General features: G+C 39.5%; 1 protein-coding gene across 1 annotated transcript in view; it reads right to left on the reverse strand.

Annotated features, from left to right (window-relative positions):
- MYO3B (myosin IIIB) overlaps positions 1–26,509 on the reverse strand; it is a 390,474-nt gene that overhangs the window by 67,540 nt on the left and 296,425 nt on the right. Inside the window, exons 31-32 of the mRNA XM_032401018.1 lie at positions 12,917–12,977; positions 11,882–11,981 (exon numbers count right to left, since the gene is read on the reverse strand). Of these exons, the coding sequence (XP_032256909.1) occupies positions 11,882–11,981; positions 12,917–12,977 (161 nt within the window). The remainder of the gene's footprint in view (positions 1–11,881; positions 11,982–12,916; positions 12,978–26,509) is intronic.

Below are 26,509 nucleotides of genomic sequence, written 5' to 3' on the forward strand. Positions count from 1 at the left end.
GAATGAAGCCACGGCTTTTAAGGGTCATTTGATGAATTATAGAGCCAAAGAACTCAAACAGAAGTCTGAGAAAGCTATAGCATTCTAAAAATATTTGAAGAACTACCATATATTAAAAGAAGTAGTCTTTTTTTTTGTTCAGTTATTGGGAAGAAAAAAGAAACCCTTCTATTAAGGTTTCTAACCATGAAATTGATAGTCTTCAAAATTAGCCAATTCCTCTCACTAGGATAGAGATTCTTAACCAGGGATGAAGACACTGATAGAACATGAAGGTGTTCAAAGAGTCCTTGAAATTATATACAACATATTTCTAGGGTCAGAGTACATGGATTCCATTAGCTTCTCCAAGAGGCTCATGATGTAAGAAGGTCTGCAAAAAACTGTATGAAACCATCCTGGTTGACCATTTGTCAGAAATGCTGAAGAGACAATAATCACTCTAAGGTCAATGCTTATAATTTCCTGGTTACAGATAATGTAAGCAAAGCCTTTACGCAGTGTGTGTTCTATCCTCTAATCACTCAGCAGTTATTTACAGGTGTCCCTTATGCTCATTTGGGTTGATTTGCTCAGAGTGATAGGTTAAAGGGAGCATCTATTCTAACTCCCTAAGGGGAGAGACAACGGGATGTACTTTTTTCCAGTGCCTCCCCACAGTGTTAAATAGAAACTGTGACATGAAGTGGGGGTTCCATTAATGGACGGATTAAGAGGATGTAATCTAGAGTAAGGCATGACCAGCCCAAAAGAGACGAGAAGAGCTCTGGTCCCCAGGTGGCAACCCAAGTTGAAAATCAGAAGGCAGAGTACAAGTGTGATGCTGTGAGCTGAACTATCCTGAGCATGGGTAAATAGAGCAGTGAAGGACAAATGGAATGGACACTTTGTAATTTGATCCTCGGAGATTTGGAGTGGATCCTTGGATGTTCTGTCCCCCACCCACACCCCAAACATTCAGGACCTTGTGTAATGAGTTAGCATATGAAGTGTCCTTTGGAGGACAAATCAGTTAAGAACAGAAACAAGTCTAGAGCTCTTTGCACTTATCTGATTTCTGCATAAATGCAGAGTTTGACATTTAAAGTTGGTGTGTGCCCATTGGGAGAGCCCAGCCATTGTGTCCAGGCATAAAAACTTCTCCTTTGAAATTAGGATAGTATGTAAACTCATCCCTTAAGAGCTTTGTAGATCTCTTGCATTTGTTTCTTGGACCTGTTTGAATTTGTTCTTTTAAATAGGCTGCTTAGAGAAAATACTTGGCACTGATTTAATGAAAAGGGATATCATTAATTTCTTCCTTTAAAAAGGAAGGGTCCCTTTGGGAACACGGAGTCTTCATGTATACGTCAGACAAACCCAGCCTAATGTCTAGGTAGACTGGCTGTTCTAATTGCTCACTGCTAAGCAGCTGAATAGACCCTTTTGGATAGTGAAGAAAGGAAATGGAGATCTGAGTTGGTGGGAGGGGTATAGTCCTTATACCACTTAGGTGGATTAATGAAACAGAACTCCTCCCATTACACAAATTGCCAGACCCAGAAAATACCAACAAATTAGTCCCACTCTTCTTAAATGCAGTAAAGGTTCAAGGTGATAAACTCTTGAGACTTGTGGTGACATCGAGGAAAAACCAAAAGCGGTTTATAGAAATCTTAGCATACTCCATAAGTCTTGACAATTTGAAAGGCAAGGAGGAGTTGTTAACTTGGAAATTGCTACTTTCAGAAGTGATTCTCATTTGAGGGGTAAGAAATCACAGCAGCAGCTAAATGTTTATTAAGTGCTTACCTTGTGCCAGGCTCTATTCTCATGAGTTAAACTGATAATCTGGAGTCTTATTTTTGTTGTTGTTGTTGTTGGTTGTTGTTGTTGTTTTAGATTTTTATTTATTTGAGAGAGAGAGAGAGAATACAAACAGGGGGAGTGGCAGGCAGAGGGGAGAGGGAGAAGCAGGCTCCCCACTGAGCAAGGAGCCTGAAATGGGGCTCCATCCCAGGACCCTGGGATCATAACCTGAGCTGAAGGCAGACGCTTAACCGACTGAGCCACCCAGGTGCCCCTGGAGTCTTATTTTTGAAGGACAAGTCCTGACTTGGAGTTCCCTCAAAGTTGCCAGAGCATCACACACATATAAACACACACACATACACACACACACACACACACGCACAAATTCTTAGGAATGTGGATCAGAGACCAAGGAAGTTCAGGCTAATCAAAGGGTTAAATGCCAGCAAAGTCCTGGAAAGACAGGCAAAATATAGGACCGGAAAGGTTTGGGGCTGGTGGTGGGCATTGCTCAGAGAAGTCTAGTTTAGGATAGAATGCAGACTTGAAGCAGGGGAAGAGAAAGTCACTGTGAATTGTTCTTGCTTGGAAGTAAATTGTGGACTCATTTAATGTCAGTTGTTTATCTTGAATTTTTCCTTCCTGTTATTACCCCAACTTCATCTTTATAGTTCAAAAAGAAATATATCTATTCTTTTAAAAAAATAACAAGTAATTTTAATGTAAATCTGACAGCAGTCCAAGCTAAACAGACACCTAAACCTCATGCCAATAGTCCCTGAGGCATGGTTTTATGTCCCTTATTTTGCCTGCTTGCCTCTGAACCTAACCAGGAGAGAGCCCATGAAATCGTATACCCTGACCAATACACAAACAATCAAATAGCTTGGGCATAAAGTAACAGACTTCACAGTCTACTGCTGCCCATAGAGCTAACTGTTTAACCCCTTGAGCTTTCTATTTTCCCCTCTTCCTTTGTAGAACAAAGAGGAAAATACATGTGAGAAGCTAAAATGGTTGTCCAAAGAACCATCAAGAACAGTCTCGGCCATGAGAGTGGTCCAAAGGCACCATTTCCTTGATTTCTCCCTAGAACCCAGCTCTGTATTGACCAACCGGGACTCAGTTTCCTCATCTGTAAAATAAGAGGGTTGAGGAGAAGTATTTCAAAGGCTTCTATAATTCCAGATCCAGATAAGTCAGGCCATAGAAACTCGGTAGAGAACTTACCCAAAGAAAAATGAAATATTCCCATGAATAAGAAACAGAACCCCATGCAGGAGCAAACTTCTGTTGAATGCTTACTATATGCCAAGTATTGTGTGAAGCACTGTACATGCATATCCCATGTTATAGGTATTTTTATTATTCCTATTTTACAGATGACAAGAAAGAGGCACAGAGAGGTTAAGTAATGTGCCCAAAGTCACAAAGCTGTTCGAGTGGCAGGGCTGAGATGTCCATTTAAGTCTGCTTGACTCCAAAGCCTGCTGTGCTATATGCCGAGAGTGTGGGACCACCATCCGTGGACATCTTTTTTATAAGAGCTCTAAACTGGAAGCAACCCATATACCCAGTGACAGAAGACTGGATTCATAAAGTAGGATACTCTATAGCAATGAAAATAAACAAGTTAATCTTAAAAAATGTAATGTTAAGGGAAAAAAAAAGAAGAAAAAGCTAAAAACCAAAGAATACATGCTGTGTGATTTTAGTTATGCAAAGTTTAAAGACAGGCAAAATGGAACTATGATATTTAGGATGCATACTTAGGAAGAAAATGAGAGTCATTATCAGGAAAGGGTGTGCAGAACATTTCTGAGGTGTGGGCAAGTTCTTTTTGAGATCTCAGTTGTAGTTATGTGTGGGCTTCCTTTATAATAATTCCTTACACTGTCCATCTCTGTTTTAAATGTTTTTTTTTTTTTCTGTAGGCATGTTACATTTCAGAATTTTAAAAAATATAAAAACAAGAACAACCAAAATCTCCTCTCTCTACCATGTGAGCTGTTCCTGGTGTGGAAAGGGAACAGAGGGCTGGAACACCTTTCTCCCCTCTTTGCCTGGCTGATTCTTGGTCCTCCCCCCACCCCACCCCCCACTTTGGTTTAAGCCTATCTGGCCCTTCTCCACTCCTCTGAGACCCAGTATCCTTGTTGGAGCTCAGATCCAGTGCTCACTCTTATTAACACCTCCGTCAAAGGAGACTTGATTTTGGAGTACCTTGTCCATTTCCCTCTTGGAATGTAAACTTCACACGGACAAGCCTGGATCCTGCCGCCTTGTATACCACCAGCACCCAGCACAGTGCCTGCCACTTAGTAGGTGCTCAATAAACACCTGCAGACTATCTGAAAGAATAAGTAATAAGGATGTATTTCACTCTCTCCCAGCCCTCTCTGACTTAAGCCAGTAATTTTTCTTCTGCTAAATACAGTTTTTACCAGAAGCTGACAACTGGAGTTTTCCTGGTCATTTTAGGAATACTAGTTACTTAAGAAGTATAAGTAGCAAGGAAACAGGAAACTCATAGAAAAATGGAAACTGGAAAAAAAATCTTAGCATGGTTCTGCATATACTCATATTTTTTTCTTACTTACTTTTGAACTATGTCTGTCTTGCCTCCCTATAACATTTAAAATTGATTATATTTCATTTGGGGAACACACTTGTGTCAGGTTCTCATATGTTCAACATCTAAATGACAGATCACCTTGTTCCTCTCAGACTACTCTTACTTCCTTGGATGCAGAATGGGTGCTAAGCCAAGATGGGAGTCAGGTTGATTTGAAAACATTTTTCTTCCTAATTATACACACATAAAAGATTAATTACTGCTCTACTAAAGACACTATTTAAACAATGAAAAGACAAGCCACAGACTGAGAGAAACATTTGTAAAACATATCTGGCAAAGGACTGGTATCCAAAATATACAGAGAATTCTTAAAACTTAACAATAAGAAGACAAATGACAATTTAAAAATGGGAAAAAGATCTAGACAGATACTTCACCAAAGAAGACATACAGGTGGCAAATAAGCATGTGAAAAGTTGCTTCAAATCATATGTCATCAGGGAAATAGAAATTAAAACAATAATGAGATACTACTACACACCTATTAAAATGGCTAAAATCCAAAACACTGATAATACCAAATGCTGGTGAGGACATGGAGCAATATGAACTCTTATTCTCTGCTGGTGGGAATACAAAATGGCACAGCTATTTTGCAAGACAGTTTGGCAGCTTCTTACAAAGCTAAACATACTCTTACCATATAATCTAGCAATCACACTCTCTGGTATTACCCCAAAGAGTTGAAAACTTATATTCACACAAAAACCTGAACAAAAATGTTTACAGCAGCTTTATTCATAATTGCCAAAACCTGGAAGCAACTAAGATGGCCTTTAAGAGGTGAATGGACAAATAATCCACACAATGGATAAACATCCACACAAGAGTATTTTCAGCAATAAAAAGAAATGGACTATCAAGCCCCGCAAGACATGGAAGAGCTCAAATGCATACTGCTAACTGAAAGAAGGCAATTTGAAGAAGTTGTGCACTGTATTATTCCAAGTATATTTCCATTTGGAAAAGGGACATTTTGTAAACAGTAAAAGAAAAAAACCAACCAAACAAAAAACAACAACTCCCACCCTCACCCCCCAAATAGAGGTTGCTACGAGTTTAGGGTGGGGGGGAGGGAGGGAGAAATAGGTAGAGCCACAAGGGATTTTTAGGCAAGTGAAACTACTCTGTATGATACTACAGTGGTGGATACATGTCAATACATTTGTCAAAACTCAGATTGTGCAACACAAAGAGTAAGCCCTAATATGAATTCTGGACTTTAGTTAATAACATATCAATATTGGCTCATCATTGTAACAACTGAGTCACAATAATGCAAGATGTTAATAATAGGGGAAACTTGGGGGGAGGGGAAGACATAAGGGGGTATATGAGAATTCCTCACTTTGTTCAATTTTCTGAAATTCACAAACTACTAAAAAAAAAATTCTATGAATTCAAAAAAAAAATGTATTACTCCTAATCTTGGAAAACAAGCAAAAGTAAAAAGAAAAACCACTCCACTCCTCACTCCTACCACTATACAACTGTATGTTTAATTTTAAAGTTGAAAAGAATCCTTTAAAATAAAACAAACGAGGCAGCCAAGGTTAACAGGGTAGTCTATAGAGTATGTGCTGTTCCAAATACATCAAGTAGAAAAGAATTTAAAAATAAAATTCCTCTCAGCACGTTTTATAGCCATGCCCTCAGCATCCCATTCTGGAAGCCAAGTACCCTAACTCGCCTCACACACCCCGCCTCGTGTTGTTTGGCAGCTGTGCTCCTGATGTCCTGGGTCAATGCCAGAACCTCACTTGGCATCTGCAAAAAGTGCATCTTGACCTGACACACTCGGGAAAGCACCGGAAAAGTTCCTGCTGAACTTTCCTCGGATATGTTTGCAGTCACAGTCTAAGCAGAAATAATGGCCCCAAACTATGCAACTTCATAACGTGCTTTAATGAGTTGCAGGAATGAGAACAGACTGTCACAAGGCCTTCCGTGAGCCATGTGGCCTTGGGAATGGTGGCTGACAATTGACCGCCTGGGCTGTGGCCACTTCTCCTCCAGCCTCAACTCCTCAGGCAGGGTCAGGATCTTGCCGCCTCAACGGGTGGTGGTGCTGACCTCTGTGGACTGTGTCCCTTCTCCTTATCCTCCAGATCCCCAAATTTCAGGGAAAATGGGGTGCTAAAACGAATGTTCTCCTCTTGGTAGTTAACCTACAAAGTTCCTCCTAAAAGTCAGTTTTGGACAGAAGCCTCTGTTGGGGTAAACAGTCACGACAGCCAGCCAGCACTCCGCTCACATTCTCCAGAATTACAAAATAAAGCTGAACAAAAACAAAACAACCCCAAATCCAGATCTGGTAAAAACAAGGAAAGTCTTTTAAGCAGAAGAAGAAAGGTATCTGATTAACATAAATCAGGCTAAATTAGAAATGAAGTTTGGGATTCGGAGAGCTATAATCTCCTCTCTTCTTTCTCCTTCCACCCTCTACCCTCATGCCCACAAGCCTCCAACCGTGCAATCCTTATGCTGGCCTTACCTAAATTCTTTTGCAAAAAACCAGAACATAAACATTATGGTGATGACATACATATTAGAGATCCGTGCAAATATTCAGATCTGGGGGGGTTTAGAGCAATTTTGTGTTAAGAGAAGCTGGCAAAGCCTGGCAGAGTTTATAAAATAGAAATATTCTTTAAAAGCAATAATTCCTAATAATTTTAGAAACTGAGACACTTTATAAAAATCTGGAACACTCCCCTCCTCCTCCTCTACAGCTAAGTTACAAATAACTGTAACTTTGTTCTTGACAACTTCCTGAGAATTTAATGAGGCCACTTGAGATAAATAAGGACACTGGTGTATTCCCAAACCTGCTTTGGAAAATAACAGCAAAGACCAAGATATTAGAAATACATTACATTCTCTAAGTGTCTTATTTCACTTCCTGGCCTGCAGTTGATATACAGTGGGTGCTCAGTAAGTGTTTGTTGAATGAATAGAAAACCATACATATACAGTTCACTTTTTCTGACTCAGTGTAGTATTGCAGAGATAGGGGACACCTAGAGCAGTGGTTCCCAAAGGGTAGTCCCCAGACCAGCAGTGTGGTGTCAGCTGGGAATTTGATAAAAACACAAATTCCCCCTCTCCTCTACCCCAAATCAGAGACAATGGAATGACAGTGATTTTGATGCACACTGAAGTTTGAGCACCACTCATCAAAAAAGATCCTTTAACAAGGAGGTGGTTTTTCCACTTCCCATGCTAATGGAATAAGAATTCTATGCCTGTAATTCCTTTACTATCTCACTGAGAAAAGTCCTGAGACAGGCTTTAACCAGTCTCACTGATGAGGGTTTACGGTGAATTCTGTGGCACCTGGGCAAGGAGAAAAGATGTCTCAGGCCAATGGAAGCCAAAAAGAGGAGGGATTCAGAGTACCAGAGACTACCCATACGTGAGGGCGTAAGAGAGGCCACGAAGTCTTGTGTGTGGCATTCCATAATGGCATCAGATGCAGGCCAAAGGCCTAGCAGCCTTCCCTCCATATAGGGTTTGGTTTCCATGTGCTTTCCCAATACGGATTATGTTGCCTTTGAGACTCCGTTGTAGGAACATGCTCTCTTGGTCAAATGGATGACATCTGAGCCCTTTATGGTCACAGTGCTTGCTGTTTGGCAAGCTGCTTGTAACCCCTTCCAAACACAGGCAGGCAGTGTGAGGCAATTCTGTCACATGGATCTAAGGCTTTGTCTTGCCTGAAACAGTGATCTAATTAAAAAAACAGTTCCTCCCCAAATCAAGTTCAACTTCTAGTATTTTAATAGGGTGACCAACTTGTCCCCATTTGCCTGGGACTGTCCTGGTGTTAGCACTGAAAATCCCACATCTTGGAAAACCCTTCAGTTCCAGGAAAATGGAGATGTTTGGTCAACCTAAGGATTAAGAGTTCCAAGGATAAAACAGAGCCCAAGTTTGCTTTCTGATAGCTGAACCAATGCCAAAATCAGTAAGAGTTAGCAATGAGCAACAAGAAAGAAAAATAATGAAGGAGATGGCATTAGACTGGGAAGAAGTGTGGGGCGGACAGGCCATGAAAGATCTCAAATCAGATCACTAAACCTGACATCAGACACCCCCTGAGGGCTCTACCACAGCCCAACACAGTGCACTGCCAACTGTCTCCTTTGGGAGGCCAGTGCAATTCCACCCGCTCCTCAGCTCCCTACAAATGTGCCATGCTCCAGCTTTAAGACCCAATGGAGTTAAAGTGCAATGTAGCAAGTGCAATGACCTTCTGACCTTCAAAAAGAAATATGGGGGCACCTGGCTGGCTCAGTTGGTAGAGCATGCGGCTCTTGATCTCAGGGTCATGAGTTCAAGCCCCACACTAGGTGTAGAGCTTACTTAAAAAAAAATTTAAAAAAGAAATATGAATAACTTGTATTGCTTGTAGATGAGAAGATAACCAAGGGCAGACCTACCTCACTTAGGTGAGGTATCACAGGAAAGGGTAGGTGGTCCCATTTCACAATGGTCTCTAGGACTCTCTCTGCATTACGGCCCAGTGTGATAATTGTTAATGATCATGTACTGAGACACTAAAGAATTGTGTTCATTACACTTAGTATGAAAGGGAGTCATAGGTTTCAGAAAGTTTCAGCTGTCTGGAAAATGAAACTTACCCAGAATATCTCATTCACTGATGAGGTCTGTAGTCCATCCTCAACCCACGGGCTGGAGTACTCATTTTAAAACACAACTCAGGTCATGTCACTCCTGTGCTGAAAATGCTCAGCACTCTGCATTTCACTGAGTTTATACCCTTACTATTGTGGGCCTCAGAGCAACAATATTGGCACCACCTGGAAGCTTATCAGAGTTGCAGAATCTTCAGAGCCACACAGACCTACTGAATCAGAATCTTCATATGAACTAGATCCCTGGGGTACTTAAGTCATTAAGAAGTATGGACCTCGGGCACCTGACTGGCTTAGTCGGTAGAGCATGCGATTCTTTTTATTTTGTTTTATTTTTTATTTCTTTTAAGCAGGCTCCACGCCCAGCACAGAGCCCAGTGTGGGGCTTGAACTCAAGACCTGAGCTGAGATCAAGAGCTGGACACTCAACTGACTGAGCCGCCCAGGCGCCCCAAGCATGGAACCCTTGATCTCGGGGATGTGAGTTCAAGCCACATGCTGGGGGTAGAGATGACTTAATAAATAAAAGTTGGAAAAAAAAAAAAAAGAAGAAGAAGAAGTGCTGACCTGTATCATCTGGCTCCTCACCTCCTGCCATTCTTCTTGCTCTCCCAGATCCTATCACATCGGCTTCTTTCTACTCCTCACCTATTCCATGCAGGCTCTCCCCTCAGGGCCTTTGCCATAGTATTCCCTTTGCCTGGAATGCTATTCTCCCAAATACTGCATGGCTAATTAGTTCACCACTTTCAAGCCTTCTCAATGAAACCAACCCCAACCACCCCATTTAAAAGTGCAACCATCCCCCAATCACTTTGCAACTAATCCAAGCAGTGAAATTATTTAGGCTGATAGGCATATATCCAGACCTGATCTGATTTTACTGTTTAAAAATGTATCCTTTAGACATTTGTCTTTATATTTATTTATTCATCTATTTACTCAACAATTGTTAATACTTACTAAGTGCCAGGAACTCTCCTATTCTCAGACTTCTTGTACTGTTTTAAAAGACCAGTTTTGGGTTGGTTGTTTTAATTTCCAATTTGCACAGTCAGATACTTTTGTGAATACAATAAAAAGGAATTATAGTTGGCCCTTCAACAACACAGGGGTTGGGAGTGCTGACCTCTGCACAGTCAAAAATCCATGTCTAATTTTTGATTCATCAAAAATGTAACTACTCATAGCCTACTGTTGACCTGAAACCTTACTGGTAACATAAGCAGTTGATTAACACATATGATGTATGTTATATGTATTATATACTGTTTTCATACAGTAATACCTTTTTCTTAATTTTTTTCAGTATTTCTAAACTGTGCAGTTCATCTGAGAGTTTTTTCAAATTGTTGCAAATCTAAAGAAATTTTTCAAATTACTCATTTTACATGTGTAAGTACTGATTAAGGAGCGGTTTCATAACTCAATTAACACTACACAGGAGAACAGAGATTTGAATCCAGGCAGGTCTCACTCTAGAATCTGTGCCTTTGGCTACTCAATCATACTTAAAATTTTTCTTTTTATGTGTATTTTAAAGTAGAATGCCAAAAGAGAACAAAGATCAGATGTGACAAATTGAAAATAAATAGCAAGATGGTAGATTTAAGCCAAAATACATCAATAATCACATTAAATATAAATGGTCTAAACAACTCAATTAAAAGGTAGAGATTGTCCATTTGGATAGAGACAAATGCCAACCAAATTCTTGCATAATGGATTCTGCTCCACCACAGTCTTTTCCCTAAATTTTCCTCTTTTTTTGCACTACTCCTACCTCTCCTCATTGTGGCCTTACTCCTAAACACTATCTGCCTGTGTGGGAACACTGAACACTGTGCGGATAATATTCCCTTTGACAGATTTATTATTTTCTGCATACCCATTTAGAAGGTTCTGCTATAGTACAGTTGTCCTCTCTTGTCTCTTTCCAAGAGTTTGAGTTCCATACAGACTGAAGGTCCTAACACATTTGTTGTACATTTTCCACTTCATATTGTACTACTTTGTCACTGAAAAACAGGCTAAGAAGAAATTTGGAGAGACCTGAGAACCTACTGCATATTTCAGAAAAACAGATGAGGTTTACATTAAGTGTAATGTCAGTATTTTAAGTTGAAAAGGTTTCTTTCTTAGGAATGGTCCACACTGCTCTTAGTATCTTCTGGTTCATAAATATTTCTTACGATCATGCTTCTATTTTATCTTCCAGAAGGACGCATAAGCTGCACAGTATAGCCACACATAAGCCCCCAAACTAACTTTCACCATATTCTGTAGCAAAGAATTTAGAAAAGGGGCCATAAATAGCTATTTCCCAAAGCAGTGTGGCAAGATGTGTGTATTCTTGCTGAAAGAATGGTAGTGTTGCCAAAAGAGCAGAACTACTCTCTAAATCCATATTCTTTACTAAGCCCTAGATTTTGACCCAAAATTATCTGTTCCACTGAAAGCTGGCCAACTGTTTATCTTTCTTTTGACAAAATGAAATTATGAAGCCATTGCCTAATTTGAGGTTCTTAACAGGCAAAGGGAAATAATGGCCTTTGATATTCATTTTCTTCCCTCAGAGAAGTAAACTTGAGTGGCATGAGAAGGCAGTAAATGGCTACCTTTAATACACATTTTGCTTCCAGCCTTTATGGTTGCACAAACCTGAACTTTTGCTAATGTTAGGTCATATTACTATCTGAGTCCCACCTTCTAGACAGTCCTGCCTAAACAACTCATCAAAAAGTGCACAAGCACGCCAAAGGTAGAAGCAGCATGCAGTTCAAAATGTTCTTACCAGATTTTGCAGGGGCTCCTCTTGAGGGACTTGGTCCTGGGCGACCTGGGGCAGCATGGCATGTCTGAGAAGACAGCAGATCAGTCCCAGAAACGGAATGCTTCGGAAAGACCCAGTAAGAGAAACATTACTTTTATCTTCGGATGAAGTAGCCTTAAGGACACAGCCTCCATTTAACTAAGGGACCTTTAACCCTGATGATATGGGGAAGAAGCTAAGTATATTGGGGTCATGTGGTGAGTTGCCCCTGTCTTGCATGAGAATTGAGAGGAGGTCCTCTCCTTGGGGCAATTAGTAGCAGAGTCTCAACACCTTTTGCTTAATTCATTTATTTCTTCCTCTGAACAAGTTAACCTAGCCCCCTCTTAAATTAATTATAATCCAGAATATAAAAAATAGCTATGTGCTGATTTTCTCCTATACTTAATGTTTATCCCTAAGAAAGAAAAAAGAAAACCTATAGGAAGGTATTAATCTACTTAACATTTCTAAGTACATCATCCAAAGGATTTTGTTTTTTTAATCTTACATATGCTCAGCAGAGTTACTGGCAAAAACTGTACATTTTCTTCATTTCATCCTTTCAACATCAAATAGTAGGCAGCAAAAATTGGATCAGACTTCAAAGCCTGCTGTGGGCTCCAAGTCACAGAGAGACGCCTCCATTTCACATATTGAATTCGAGCAGGATATCAAAGTGCTACCAAAGAACCTCGGGTCCTTACTCAAAAAGAGGCTCTAACATCTGTAGAGAGTGGAGTGCACAGACAAATCACCTCAGGGAGCAGCTAGCATTTATTCTCAGCAGCAAATTTCCAGGCTTTTGATTCTCTCTTCACTGTACCTCCCTGTCTCTCTGCTGAACCAAAGTTCTTTAGCAAGCTGGGCTTTTGTCTCAAAGACTTCAAAATATCACTAACAGTTTCACGTTTGGATGACCTGACCAAGCAGCCACATATAGGCTTCCCAACCATCGACTTGGACAAGTCTGAAACAAAGATACACAGTCACTTCAGAATCAAGATGTCCAGCTACCTTATGTGAATGTCCTGCGGAGACATCACACCCTTTTGGAGAACACTGCGCTTGTGGATGCCTAAAAAGAAAAACAGTCATTTTTTAAAGGCCTGAAATCATGCTTAAGAACTTAAAGAGGATTGTTTTCCTCCAAAGAGGTATCAGAACATACTCTTACTAAGTTTCCATTGTTTCCTATTCTGGTCCTCGATTAAAAGGACATGGTCAACTTAAGAAAATGCATCCTACTAAGTGTTACTGCTATATTCACAGTCAGCCTGAGGTCCTAAGACCAAAGAAGCTACCCTTTTTAAAGTTGTCTGATACAACTTAGTTTACTATTAGGCTTTCACAGACTTTACCAAGAAGCCAACAAAACTGATGCTAAGGTTGTACTTCCCAGCCAGCACATTGTAAGCACATTAATTGTCAGATAATTCAAAATAGATTCTGTAGTCAAATAAGTATGGGAAATGCTGAGTTGTACATGGTTAAGAGGCTTCCTTACTTCAGGAATGATCTTTTACAATCACAATATTCATTTCTGGATTCCCAAAGGCAGGGGTTGGGGGTGGGTGCATAGTTTCTTAAACTAATTTGACCAAGCAACTTAAAAAATGATAACCTACTAACATCTATTAAAGTATTAATGTTTTATGGAGCAAAGTTTGGAAAAATCAATTGTGCTGTGGCCCCAATTTCTAGTAATTGAAACCCATTGTATAAAATGTGGTAATTATTACTTACTGTTAAAATACAAGTTGGCCCTTTCAGATGGACCCCAGCAAAGTGGAAAGCACTGATGAGGGGAAGAGAAATCAGGGTTCTAACTCCTGCATTGAGACCCTGGTCTCTCTCTCTCCCTTTCTCGCTCTCTCTCACACACACATGCATACACAGACTGGGGAAATTTCTATAGTATTCTGGTTTCAAGTTTTCCTTCTCTGTAAAATAAAGGGATTGAGATAAACTATTCCTAAGGTCTCTTCTAGTTCTATATTAAAAATCTTATTCTTTATTTAAAATAAGAAATTCATTTCTGAATTTTCTGTGAACAGTTCATGGATAATACCATCAAAATGCATCTATATAGAGAGTATAAGCAATATCCCCATTTAAAAAATATAACATCAGTACCTGGGGAGAGGAGACTATAATGATACACTTATTTGTGTGCACATTTGTTTATCATATGTCTCCCACTATAGAATGTAAGTTCCAAGAAGGCAGGGATCAGATTTGCTTTATTCTATACTCTACATCAGCACCTAATCCTAGGGTCTGGTATGTGGCAAAGTGCTCAATAAATATTTGACAAGTTGAATGAATAAAAGAATGACTAGTAGACCCCCCAAATATGAAGATCAGCAAGAATAACCTTAACATTAACATTAAATTAATGAGCTTTTATATAACACTTCATATTTTTTAAAATGCTTTTATATATCTAACAAAAATTTCACAACCGTTTGAGCTAAGTGCTTTAATTGTCCCTATTATATAGATGAAGAAACTGTAGTTCAGAGAGAGTAAGGGATTTGGCCAGGGATCAGGTGAATACCTATCACAGCTAAGACATTGACCCCTGTTGGTCTGACTTTAAATCCTCTGTCTTCCTCTGAAACTTGACACCCTCTATGCACTTTGGTTTCTGTGCATCAGGCCAATGAACTCATTCCCGTCAGCCTAGGCAAGTCCCAATGGTTCTGGGACACCTAAAGGACAGATGGACTCTGAGGTCCTCCAGGAGTCCTGGTAAGGTTTGGAGACAACCTAAGGAAGAGAGTTTAGCTGTCACATTACTATGGGTTCTCTAATTTCTACCCTATCTGCCCCAACATGGAAATGAAACCTCTTAAGAACTCTGCTCATTTGCATGGCTTTGTAGGATCCAAAAGCCAGGGGCAGATATCTTCCTACTCTCCGCTGAGGGTCAGCTCAGCAGTTTGAGCCCCTCCTCATTCAAGCCTTTGGAAGAATCTAAGGCAGCTCAATATAATGTTTATATGTATTACCTGGTTTTATAAAAGCGGAGGTGGGATGGGTAGTGTCCACAGGCAAATAGATTAGAAAATACCTGATTAAGCAAATACTTGATCAAAGCAGATTTCTTTGCCAAGAGGCTTTCCAGAACCTTTAGCTTAATACCACGCACAATGAAACCCCACTTGTGGGAAAAAATACACAGCATTTCCCAGATGTTATCTTAGAATGGCATCCTTCTCCCAGGGAGCATGTTAGAGGCCTACTGGTTCTTATAATATGCCTTAGGAAATTCTAATCTGAGCAGCCTTTATTTGAAACAAATTCCAATCTGCCTTAATGGGGCACCTAGGTGGCTCAGCCTAAGTGTCTGCCTTCGGCTCAGGTCATGATCCTGGGTCCTGGGATCGAGCCCCATGTCAGGTTCCCTGCTCAGCGGGTAGTCTGTTTCTCCCTCTCCCTCTGCCTCTCCCCCTTCCCCACCCCTTGCTTGTGCATGTGCTCTCTCTCTCAAATAAATAAAATCTTTTAAAAAATGAAAATAAAAAATGGTATAAGTTTTCTTCAAAAGTCTAACTGCCTCAACTCCTTAGCAGCAATTTATCAGATATGTTGTCATTTGCTTCAAGGACTTGAGACTGGCAGTCAATGATAATGTTCCATAAGCTGTCACTGCTGAAATAAGGAAAAGCACAATAATGAAAAATAACCAAAGCTTATTGCATGCATACATTTCACCAGGCACCGGTGATACACGGTCATTTCGTATAACACTTCCAACAGCTATGTGAATTGGTTACATTTTTTATACCCATTTTATAGGTGAGGGAATCAAGGATCAAGAAGCTAATGACTTGGTTCATGTCATAACTAGTACATAAATAGTGCACCATAATTTGACAAGTACAACATCCATTCACAATAAAAACCCTCAACAAATTAGGTTGAGAGGGGACATACCTCAACATAATAAAAGGTTATATATATGAAGAACCCACAGCTAACATCATCCTCAGTGGGGAAAAACTGAGAGCCTTTCATCTAAGGTCAGGAACAAGACAAGGATGTCCACTCTCACTACTTTTATTCAACATAGTACTGGAAGTCCTAGCCATAGCAATCAGACAACAAGAAATAAAAGGCACCTAAACTGGAAAGAAAGAAGTAAAACCTTTCACTATTTGCAGATGACATGATACTACATATAGAAAACCTGAAAGATTCCACCTGCTAGAACTGATAAATGAATTCAGTGAAGTTGCAGGATACAAAATCAATGTTCAGAAATCTGTGACATTTCTATACACCACTAATGAAGCAGCAGAAAGAGAAATTAAGAAACCAATCCCATTTATAATTGTACCGAAAATAATAAGATACCTAGGAATAAACCTAACCAAAGAGGTGAAAGACCTATACTCTGAAAACTATAAAACACTGATGAAAGAAAGTGAAGATAACACAAAGAAATGGAAAGACATTCTATGCTCATGGGTTGGAAGAACAAATATTGTTAAAGAACAAATACTGTTAAACAAAATGCCAACAGCATTTTCCACGGAACTAGAACAAACAATCCTAAATTTTGTATGGAACCACAAAAGACCCTGAATAACCAAAGCAATCTTGAAAAAGAAAAGCAAAGGTGGAGACATCATAACTCTGGATTTCAAGTTATATTGCAAAGCTATAGTGATCAAAACAGTATGGTACTGGCATAAAAACAGACACAGAGACCGATGGAACAGAGTAGAAAACCCAGAAATTAACCCATAACTATATGATCAATTAATCTTTGACAAAGCAGGAAAGAGTATCCAACAGGAAAAGGACAATTTCTTCAACAAATGGTGTTGAGAAAACTGGACAGTAACATGTGGAAAAAAAAAGAAACTGGACCACTTTCTTACACCATACACAAAAATAAATTCAAAGTGGATTAAAGACCTAAATGTAAGACCTGAAACCATAAAAATCCTAGAAGAAAACAGAGGCAGTAACCTTTTTGACATTGGGCATAGCAACTTTTTTCTAGATATGTCTCTTGAGGCAAGGGAAATGAAATAAAAAATAAACTACTGAGACTACATCAAAATAAAAAGCTTTGCACAGCAAAGGAAACAATAAAACTAAAAGGCAACTTATGGAATGGGAGAATATATCTGCAAATGACATATCCAATAAAGGGTTAGTATCCAAAATATATAAAGAACTTATACAAGTCAACACTCAAAAAACAAATAATCCAGTTAAAAATGGGCAGAAGACATGAACTGACATTTCTCCAAAGAAGACATCCAGATGGCCAACAGACACATGAAAAGATGTTCATCATCATTTACCATCAGGGAAATGCAAATCAAAACCACAATGAGATATCATCTCACACCTGTCAGAATGGCTACAATCTAAAACACAAGAAATAGCAAGTGTTGGAGAGGATGCGGAGAAAGGGGAACCCTCCTGCACTGATGGTGGGAATGCAAACTGGTGCAGCCACAGTGGAAAACAGTATGGAGGCTCCTCAAAAAGTTAAAAATAGAACTACCCTACAATCTAGCAATTGCACTACTGGGCATTTGCCCCCAAAATACAAAAACACAAATTCAAAGGGTTACATGCATCCCTATGTTTATTGCAGCATTATTTACAATAGTGAAATTATGGATGCACTTGTTCATCAACAGATAAATGGATAAAGACAATGTGGTATCTATACACAAAGGAATATTACTCAACCATAAAAAAGAAATGAAATCTTGCCATTCACAATGACATGGATGGAGCTAGAGAATATAATGCTAAGCAAAATAAGTCCGAGAAAGAAATACCATATGATTTCACTCATATGTAGAATTCAAGAAACAAAACAAATGAGCAAAGGGAAAAAAAACAGAGAGGGAGAGAGAGAAGAAACAGACTCTTAACTATAGTGAACAAACTGATGGTTACCAGAGGGGAGGTGGGTGGGGGGATGGGAGAAATAGGTGATGGGGATTAAGGAGTGCACTTGTCTGATGAGCACTGGTGATGTATGGAATTGTTGAATCACTATATTGTACACCAGAAACTAATACAACACTGTATATTAACTAACTGGAATTAAAATAAAAACTTTAAAAAATAGTATAGCATAAAACCTGCTGACATAGAAAAGGAGACTCCAAAGGGAAATTATTGATTTAGGCAAGGATTATCAAGAGCTCATTAAACCTTCAGAGAAATGGTTGATAGTGAATGGGACAGTCATGTGATGCCAAAGCGCCTCTACACTGAGTCCTTCTTTCAGGGCACAAGGAGAGTAAGATAACAGTACATCTTAATCCAGCTCCAGTCTTAGCACCACTAATGCCCAGACAACACTGTCTTGTGATGCAAGGCAATATGAAGTATTTGACATTTATATTTTTTGTTTCGGTCAAAAACATTTAGCTTGAATGTAATCAAAGCTTCCAATCTTCCAGTTTACCTAGAACACAGGGTATAGAGGGACAAGCTAAGAGCCCTGCAAAGAATGAAGCAAACGAATACAGAAGGTGAGCTATAATTGGATCAATCGCTTAAAAAGTCAGAGCATGAGAAAGCAAGTATTACGTATTAAATGAGATTTAGGGATATAACAACTCAATGCAAGGTAATGACCTAAACTGGATCCCGGCTTGGACAAACAGGTGTAAAGAACAGTCTTAGGACAACTGGGCAATTTTGACTAAGAATTGGTATTAGGTGATATTAAGGAATTATTCATTTTATTTATTTTATTTTTTTAAGTAGGCTCCATCCCCAATGTGGGCCTTGAACTCACAATCCCAAGAACAAGAGTTACATGTTCTACTGACTGAGCCAGCCAGGCGCCCCAGGAATTATTCATTTTTAAAGTGTGAGATTATTTTGAATCTGTAGGAAAATTAAAAAATGTCCTCAGCCTCCATTAGGAATCACATGCTAAATGGCAGAATCAGGGAATAGGAGGCAGGTGTCTGTCTACATATGATTCTCTGCATATTCCAAGGGCTCCTCTAACCTCTCAGAATCCATGAGAGGATTGCCTCCAAGGCTTGGCAGCTCTGTTGCTTTGCTGCCAGTCAGTTCACTCAGCTGTGGGTTCTAGGGGAGACAGAAAAAGATTTCATTCCTCACTGACAGTGCTTCCGCTGAGCATCTGGCCTGAAAAAGCCCCTCCAGACGAAACATCGAATTCTTTCTTAAACCCTGGGATTCCCATGTGACTGGATGAGGGGCCGGGTGCAGGCTGACTCCCGAATACTGGGCTGCTGAGAATGCCCCAGCATCTCTCTTCTACAGCAAGGATCCATGAGGCCAGCTGGCTTTGTCATGCTGGGCTGGCAGCACTCGGTGAAGTCACCACACTCTAAAACTGGGTCTCAGCTTTAACAGGCTCCAAAATTCAGTTTGCCAGTTCACTGAGGGGTGATGATCTTTTCAGAGTAGAGTTGTATTAACCAAACTCAGAAGAGTCATATTTGAAAAGTAGAATGTCAGCGTGTGGTTTTACAGTGTGTAGTATAATCTGGACCATACTCTCCCCTTCACTAGTTGGTTGAAATAATCTGGAGACAGATTTATGCATCAGAATTAAAACAAAGGAAGCAGAGTACTCTTTGAGCACTGATCAACCAATCTAGTCTTGTAACTGACCTTCTTCTACTTTAGGGTTAGAATCTAACTTTTTTCTTGGATGGGAGTAGAGATACACCGGTTACACTCTGACCTTCCATTTTATAAACTTCATTTAAATTTCTTTTTGCAGTTTTTATTAACTTTGATAAAAGTTGCAAAGATTATGTCTTATCTTTTATCAATCATAATCTTGCTTGTAGACAAATGAAGAAACCCATTAGTCATTCACACTTGAAAGCATGCTCTAATTCCAAAACAGAATAGGTTGCAGCTAATTCATTGTGGGTTGATTTCTGTTAGCTTCCTGCTGTCTCTAGATTTGGGAGTAGTTCTCATTGTAAATTTGTGTCTTCCGTGGCAGTCTTGGGAGAAAGGCTAATTAGCATAACCAAGCAAATTTGTTCCTGCTTCTTTGATAGCTCTGAAAAACAAAAATCTGTTGTATACGGAGCTCTTAATAAGAAGAGGTCAATTTCTTGTTCCCAAGCAGCTCCATCCCACGATCCTGAGATCACGACCTGAGCTGAAACCAATGCACCCTGCAAAAGATATGCTCAGATCAAGATATTTTGATGTCCTAGGATCCCCATGAGTCTTGAGGGAGGCATATTTCAGATAAATAAGTCATACAACTTTCCTTATGGAAATTACCATGAAGGATGATGGAAAACATGAACATCTTTGCAAATGGTTTCAGTAAGTTCAGTAAATAAAGACATTTAAAACATGACATCAGAGAAAAGGACACTGTCCTTTGTAAAGGCTCCTGTGCTGACCTAAGTGTTAACAGGATTTCCATACAAACTGGCCATTTAGTTCTTATATGCAACCTGAACATTGTGAGGGCTGAGGGTGTATATGGGGAACACTACCAGATCCGAATCTCCCCATATTGTCACTATGAATCTACTCTTCCCGGATCTGCATCAGCTAGGCGTCTTTGTGTATTCTTCTTACTGCTTGTATTTATTTAAACAGCTTTGAAGGAACAGAGGATTGGAAGATAAGAAAATGTTCTATGAAGAACACAAATTATCAGCTTAAGTTTAAAGGTACCCAGAATGTGTAAGATAATGCATATTGTATTACAAAACTTAGAAAGCTAGGATTTCTAGAATGCTTTTTTTTTTTTTTTAAAGATTTATTTATTTATTTGAGAGAGAGAGAGAGAGAGACAGAGGGGAGGGGCAGAAGGAGAGAGAAACTTTAGCAGACTCCGTGCTGAGTGCAGAGCCTGATGTGGGGCTCCATCCCACGATCCTGAGATCACGACCTGAGCTGAAACCTAGAGTCAGACACTCAATCAACTGAGCCACCCAGTGCCCCTAGCATGTTTTTGTTTTCTATTCACCACCACCACAACAAATCAGCATTTGCCAAGCCCCCACTGAACCTCCTCAGGGTTGTATTCATACTTCTGTGCTTTTGCCTGGAATGTCGTCTCCTCTCTGGCCCACCTGGCCATTGCACCCTTACCCTTTAGCTTGGGTGTCAGCTCCTCAGAAGAGCCTCTTCTGCCCCATCCCCACACTGGCCACCTCTTCCACTCTGGGCAGAGCTGGAGGCTCCCTGGTACATTCTACAAATCTACTGAGCATAACCACACTGAAAACTTGGTACTGTAATTAACTCATCTGGTGCCACATCCTGACCAATTAGAAGTGTCTGCAAATCATCTACTGAAGGTGAGCTTTATCAAATTTTGATTAAGGGAGGGAGAGCAAAGAACAAGCCACCTGGCTTTTGAGATATCAGAGCTGTTCCTATTGTTGTGTTCATCAGTTTTGTCTTTTCTTCTTTATATTTTAGTTGCTGAAAATGCTCCAAATTCCCAAAAGATCTGAATATTCACCAATCACTAATCAATGGAAGTGTAGTAATCTTTGACTTTCTACCCAAAGTAAACGACTAAGAGAACTAGTGGCAAAATGTTTCCTTTTTTTCTTTCTCTGATTAAAAAAGAATTTTTTTCTAATTAAAAAATAACATATATTCACTGTTGTACTATCTAAAATAGATATTAAAGGAGAAGAAAAAAAGATCAGGGATAATTTCCATACCCAGATATAACCACTGTTAATATCTTGGTGTATATCTTTTCAGATGTTTTTCTATACATATAATATACATTTTAAAAAAACAAAGGCTCATGATATATTTGCCATTTTAACTTACGTTTGGTAGTTACAAGCATCTTTCGCTGTCTTTATGTGCAATATGCACATATGCAAGTGTGCATGTGTGTCAAATTTATGGCTGTATAGTATTATATTGGGTGATTATCATAAATGATTTAATCTCTTATTTTTGGATATTTATTTCCAATTTTACGGAAATAATGGATCATGAATTATTCTGTGCATATAGTTATGAGTACTCATCCAATTATTTTCTTGGATGAATCTTAACTGAGGCAATTGGGTCAAAGGGTGAACAAATTCTTTGCCTGTTTTAAAGCTTTTGAATTATATCACCAAAATCTTCTCTAAAACGCAACAAAAATTAACATTCATACCTGCAAAAGTATGAAAAAACCCACTTCCCGTCATATCATCAACACTGGGTATTATCAGTCTTTTTAATCATTGCTTACCTCTTTGGCCAAAAAAACAGGTTGGGGGTACCTCATTATTAGCTTAACTGGGATACTTTAGGGATTTGTTGATTCTTAAAGAAGGAAAACATTCCTGGGCTTTGATATATAACATGAAGGAAATACAAAGAATACAGAAGAAGTGAAAACAAATAATAATCATGCAAAATAAGATCACCACTATTGCAGGAAAAAAGAGAAACAAGAAAGAATGATCACAGATTTTGTATTATGTTTTTCATTAGGTTTGGCCACTTGGTAACTCTTATAAAGATTTTGAAGCCAAACCCTGTATCTCAGTATCCTGATCAGTATCACTGCTGAGTAAGTTGAATATGCAAGTTATACTTAAATAGATGGGTATTTGTTTGTTCTTGGACACATAATTATTTTAAGTTTTAGAACATGGCTCAAGGACAAATTCATCAAAAGGGCTCAAAAAGCCCAATAAATGTTTTATAATGCCATTGCTCAAAATTAGCACTATTAGTTAGATGTATGCTTATGTTAATTTCCCAAGTCCCACTGAGTCCTTTAAATTTGATATTTGTTTGCCTCACTGCTTTTCCCCAACCATAAGCGCATACAGTCTTAATTTGCTAGTTCTTGTATTCTCATTTTTTTTTCTCCTGTACTACTTTATTGCAGGCAGTTGTCATGTGTCAAGTGTAAGGTAAGAGCAGGAGGCCTTTTTTCATTCTGCTGAGAATGTTTGCCTTATTGGAAAAAAGGACATTCAACTAAGAGCCTTTAAAATAACCCACACTTAAAGTAACCCATAAAACTTACTTCAGTTCTTTGTCAGCAACCAAGGGAGCTTAAGAGAAAACCGGCCTCAGACCCAGGGATGGGATTCAGATGCAGTAGTGAGGAGGAACACCGTGACCCAAAGAAATGCACAGGCACAGGCTGAACACACTTTACGGTGCTGAGAATCTGACCAGATTATCTTGTTTAATCCTCGTGTCAGGACTAGCAGCCTAGGTCCTACTAGGGTCCCCTTTTCACAGCTGAAGCTTGGGCCAATTGAATAACCTGCCTAGGTGGCATGCAGACATCCTGATCCAAACCCAGATCCGGTGGACACAGAACCTGTGTTTTCAGCCTCCAGCACCTTTTTTTTTTTTAACTGGACTCTTCCAGATAGTCATATAATCATATTTGGGATCTTTTATTTTTTATTTTTTATTGTTATGTTAATCACCATACATTGCATCATTAGTTTTTGATGTAGTGTTCCATGATTCATTGTTTGTGCATAACACCCAGTGCTCCATGCAGAAGGTGCCCTCTTTAATACCCATCACCAGGCTAACCCATCCTCCCACCCCCCTCCCCTCTAGAACCCTCAGTTTGTTTTTCAGAGTCCATAGTCTCTCACGGTTTGTCTCCCCCTCCGATTTCCCCCTTCATTCTTCCCCTCCTGCTATCTTTTTTTTTTTCTTAACATATATTGCATTATTTGTTTCAGAGGTACAGATCTGTGATTCAACAGTCTTGCACAATTCACAGCACTCACCATAGCACATACCCTCCCCAGTGTCTATCACCCAGCCACCCCATCCCTCCCACCCCACCCCCCACTCCAGCAACCCTCAGTTTGTTTCCTGAGATTAAGAATTCCTCATATCAGTGAGGTCATATGATACATGTCTTTCTCTGATTGACTTATTTCGCTCAGCATAACACCCTCCAGTTCCATCCACATCACTGCAAATGGCAAGATCTCACTCCTTTTGATGGCTGCATAATATTCCATTGTATATATATACCACTTCTTCTTTATCCATTCATCTGTCGATGGACATCTTGGCTCTTTCCACAGTTTGCCTATTGTGGACACTGCTGCTATAAACATCGGGGTGCACGTACCCCTTCAGATCCCTACATTTGTAGCTTTGGGGTAAATACCCAGTAGTGCAATTGCTGGGTCATAGGGCAGCTCTATTTTCAACTTTCTGAGGAACCTCCATACTGTTTTCCAGTGTGGTTGCACCAGCTTGCATTCCCACCGACAGTGTAGGAGGGTTCCCCTTTCTCCGCATCCCCACCACCATCTGTCATTTCCTGACTTGTTAATTTTAGCCATTCTGACTGGTGTGAGGTGGTATCTCATTGAGGTTTGGATTTGGATTTCCCTGATGCCGAGCAATGTTGAGCGCTTTTTCATGAGTCTGTTGGCCATTTGGATGTCTTCTTTGGAAAAATGTCTGTTCAGGTCTTCTGCCCATTTCTTGATTGGATTCTTTGTTCTTTGGGTGTTGAGTTTGATAAGTTCTTTATAGATTTTGGATACTAGCCCTTTATCTGATATGTCATTTGCAAATATCTTCTCCCATTCTGTCGGTTGTCTTTTGGTTTTGTTGACTGTTTCTTTTGCTGTGCAAAAGCTTTTTATCTTGATGAGGTCCCAATAGTTCATTTTTGGCCTTGCTTCCCTTGCCTTTGGCGATGTTTCTAGGAAGAAGTTGCTGCGGCTAAGGTCGAAGAGGTCGCTGCTTGTGTTCTCCATTAGGATTTTGATGGACTCCTGTCTCACATTTAGGTCTTTCAACCATTTGGAGTCTATTTTTGTGTGTGGTGTAAGGAAATGGTCCAGTTTCATTCTTCTGCATGTGGCTGTCCAATTTTCCCAATACCATTTGTTGAAGAGGCTGTCTTTTTTCCATTGGACATTCTTTCCTGCTTTGTCGAAGATGAGTTGACCATAGAGTTGAGGGTCCATTTCTGGGCTCTCTATTCTGTTCCACTGATCTATGTGTCTGTTTTTGTGCCAGTACCATACTGTCTTGATGATGACAGCTTTGTAATAGAGCTGGAAGTCCAGAATTGTGATGCCGCCAGCTTTGCTTTTCTTTTTCAACATTCCTCTGGCTATTCGGGGTCTTTTCTGGTTCCATACAAATTTTAGGATTATTTGTTCCATTTCTTTGAAAAAAGTGGATGGTATTTTGATGGGGAGTGCACTGAATGTGTAGATTGCTCTAGGTAGCATTGACATCTTCACAATATTTGTTCTTCCAATCCATGAGCATGGAACGTTTTTCCATTTCTTTGTGTCTTCCTCAATTTCTTTCATGAGTATTTTATAGTTTTCTGAGTACAGATCCTTTGCCTCTTTGGTTAGATTTATTCCTAGGTATCTTATGGTTTTGGGTGCAATTGTAAATGGGATCGACTCCTTCATTTCTCTTTCTTCTGTCTTGTTGTTGGTGTATAGGAATGCCACTGATTTGTGTGCATTGCTTTTATATCCTGCCACTTTACTGAAGTCCTGTATGAGTTCTAGCAGTTTTGGGGTGGAGTCTTTTGGGCTTTCCACATAAAGTATCATATCATCTGCAAAGAGTGAGAGTTTGACTTCTTCTTTGCCGATTTGGATGCCTTTTATTTCTTTTTGTTGTCTGATTGCTGTGGCTAGGACTTCTAATACTATGTTGAATAGCAGTGGTGATAGTGAACATCCCTGCCGCGTTCCTGACCTTAGGGGGAAAGCTCTCAGTTTTTCCCCATTGAGAATGATATCTGCTGTGGGTTTTTCATAGATGGCTTTTATGGTATTGAGGGATGTACCCTCTATCCCTATACTCTGAAGAGTTTTGATCAAGAAAGGATGCTGTACTTTGTCAAATGCTTTTTCTGCATCTATTGAGAGGATCATATGATTCTTGTTGTTTCTTTTGTTAATGTATTGTATCACGTTGATTGATTTGCAGATGTTGAACCAACCTTGTGGCCCAGGGATAAATCCCACTTGGTCGTGGTGAATAATCCTTTTAATGTACTGTTGGATCCTACTGGCTAGTATTTTGGTGAGAATAGTTGCATCCGTGTTCATCAAGGATATTGGTCTGTAATTCTCCTTTTTGATGGGGTCTTTGTCTGGTTTTGGGATCAAGGTAATGGTGGCCTCATAAAACGAGTTTGGAAGTTTTCCTTCCGTTTCTATTTTTTGGAACAGTTTCAGAAGAATAGGTATTAATTCTTCTTTAAATGTCTGGTAGAATTCCCCTGGGAAGCCATCTGGCCCTGGGCTTTTGTTTGTTGGGAGATTTTTGATGACTGCTTCAATTTCCTTAGTGGTTATAGGTCTGTTCAGGTTTTCTAGTTCTTCCTGGTTCAGTTTTGGTAGTTGATACATCTCTAGGAATGCATCCATTTCTTCCAGGTTATCTAATTTGCTGGCATAGAGTTGCTCATAATATGTTCTTATAATTGTTTGTATTTCTTTGGTGTTGGTTGTGATCTCTCTTCTTTCATTCATGATTTTGTTGATTTGGGTCATTTCTCTTTTCTTTTTGATAAGTCTGGCCAGGGGTTTAAATCTTGTTAATTCTTTCAAAGAACCAGCTCCTAGTTTTGTTGATCTGTTCTACTGTTCTTTTGGTTTCTAT

The sequence above is a fragment of the Phoca vitulina genome, unplaced genomic scaffold (assembly GCF_004348235.1).
Source record: "Phoca vitulina isolate PV1807 unplaced genomic scaffold, GSC_HSeal_1.0 scaffold1, whole genome shotgun sequence".
Classification (NCBI taxonomy): Eukaryota; Metazoa; Chordata; class Mammalia; order Carnivora; family Phocidae; genus Phoca; species Phoca vitulina.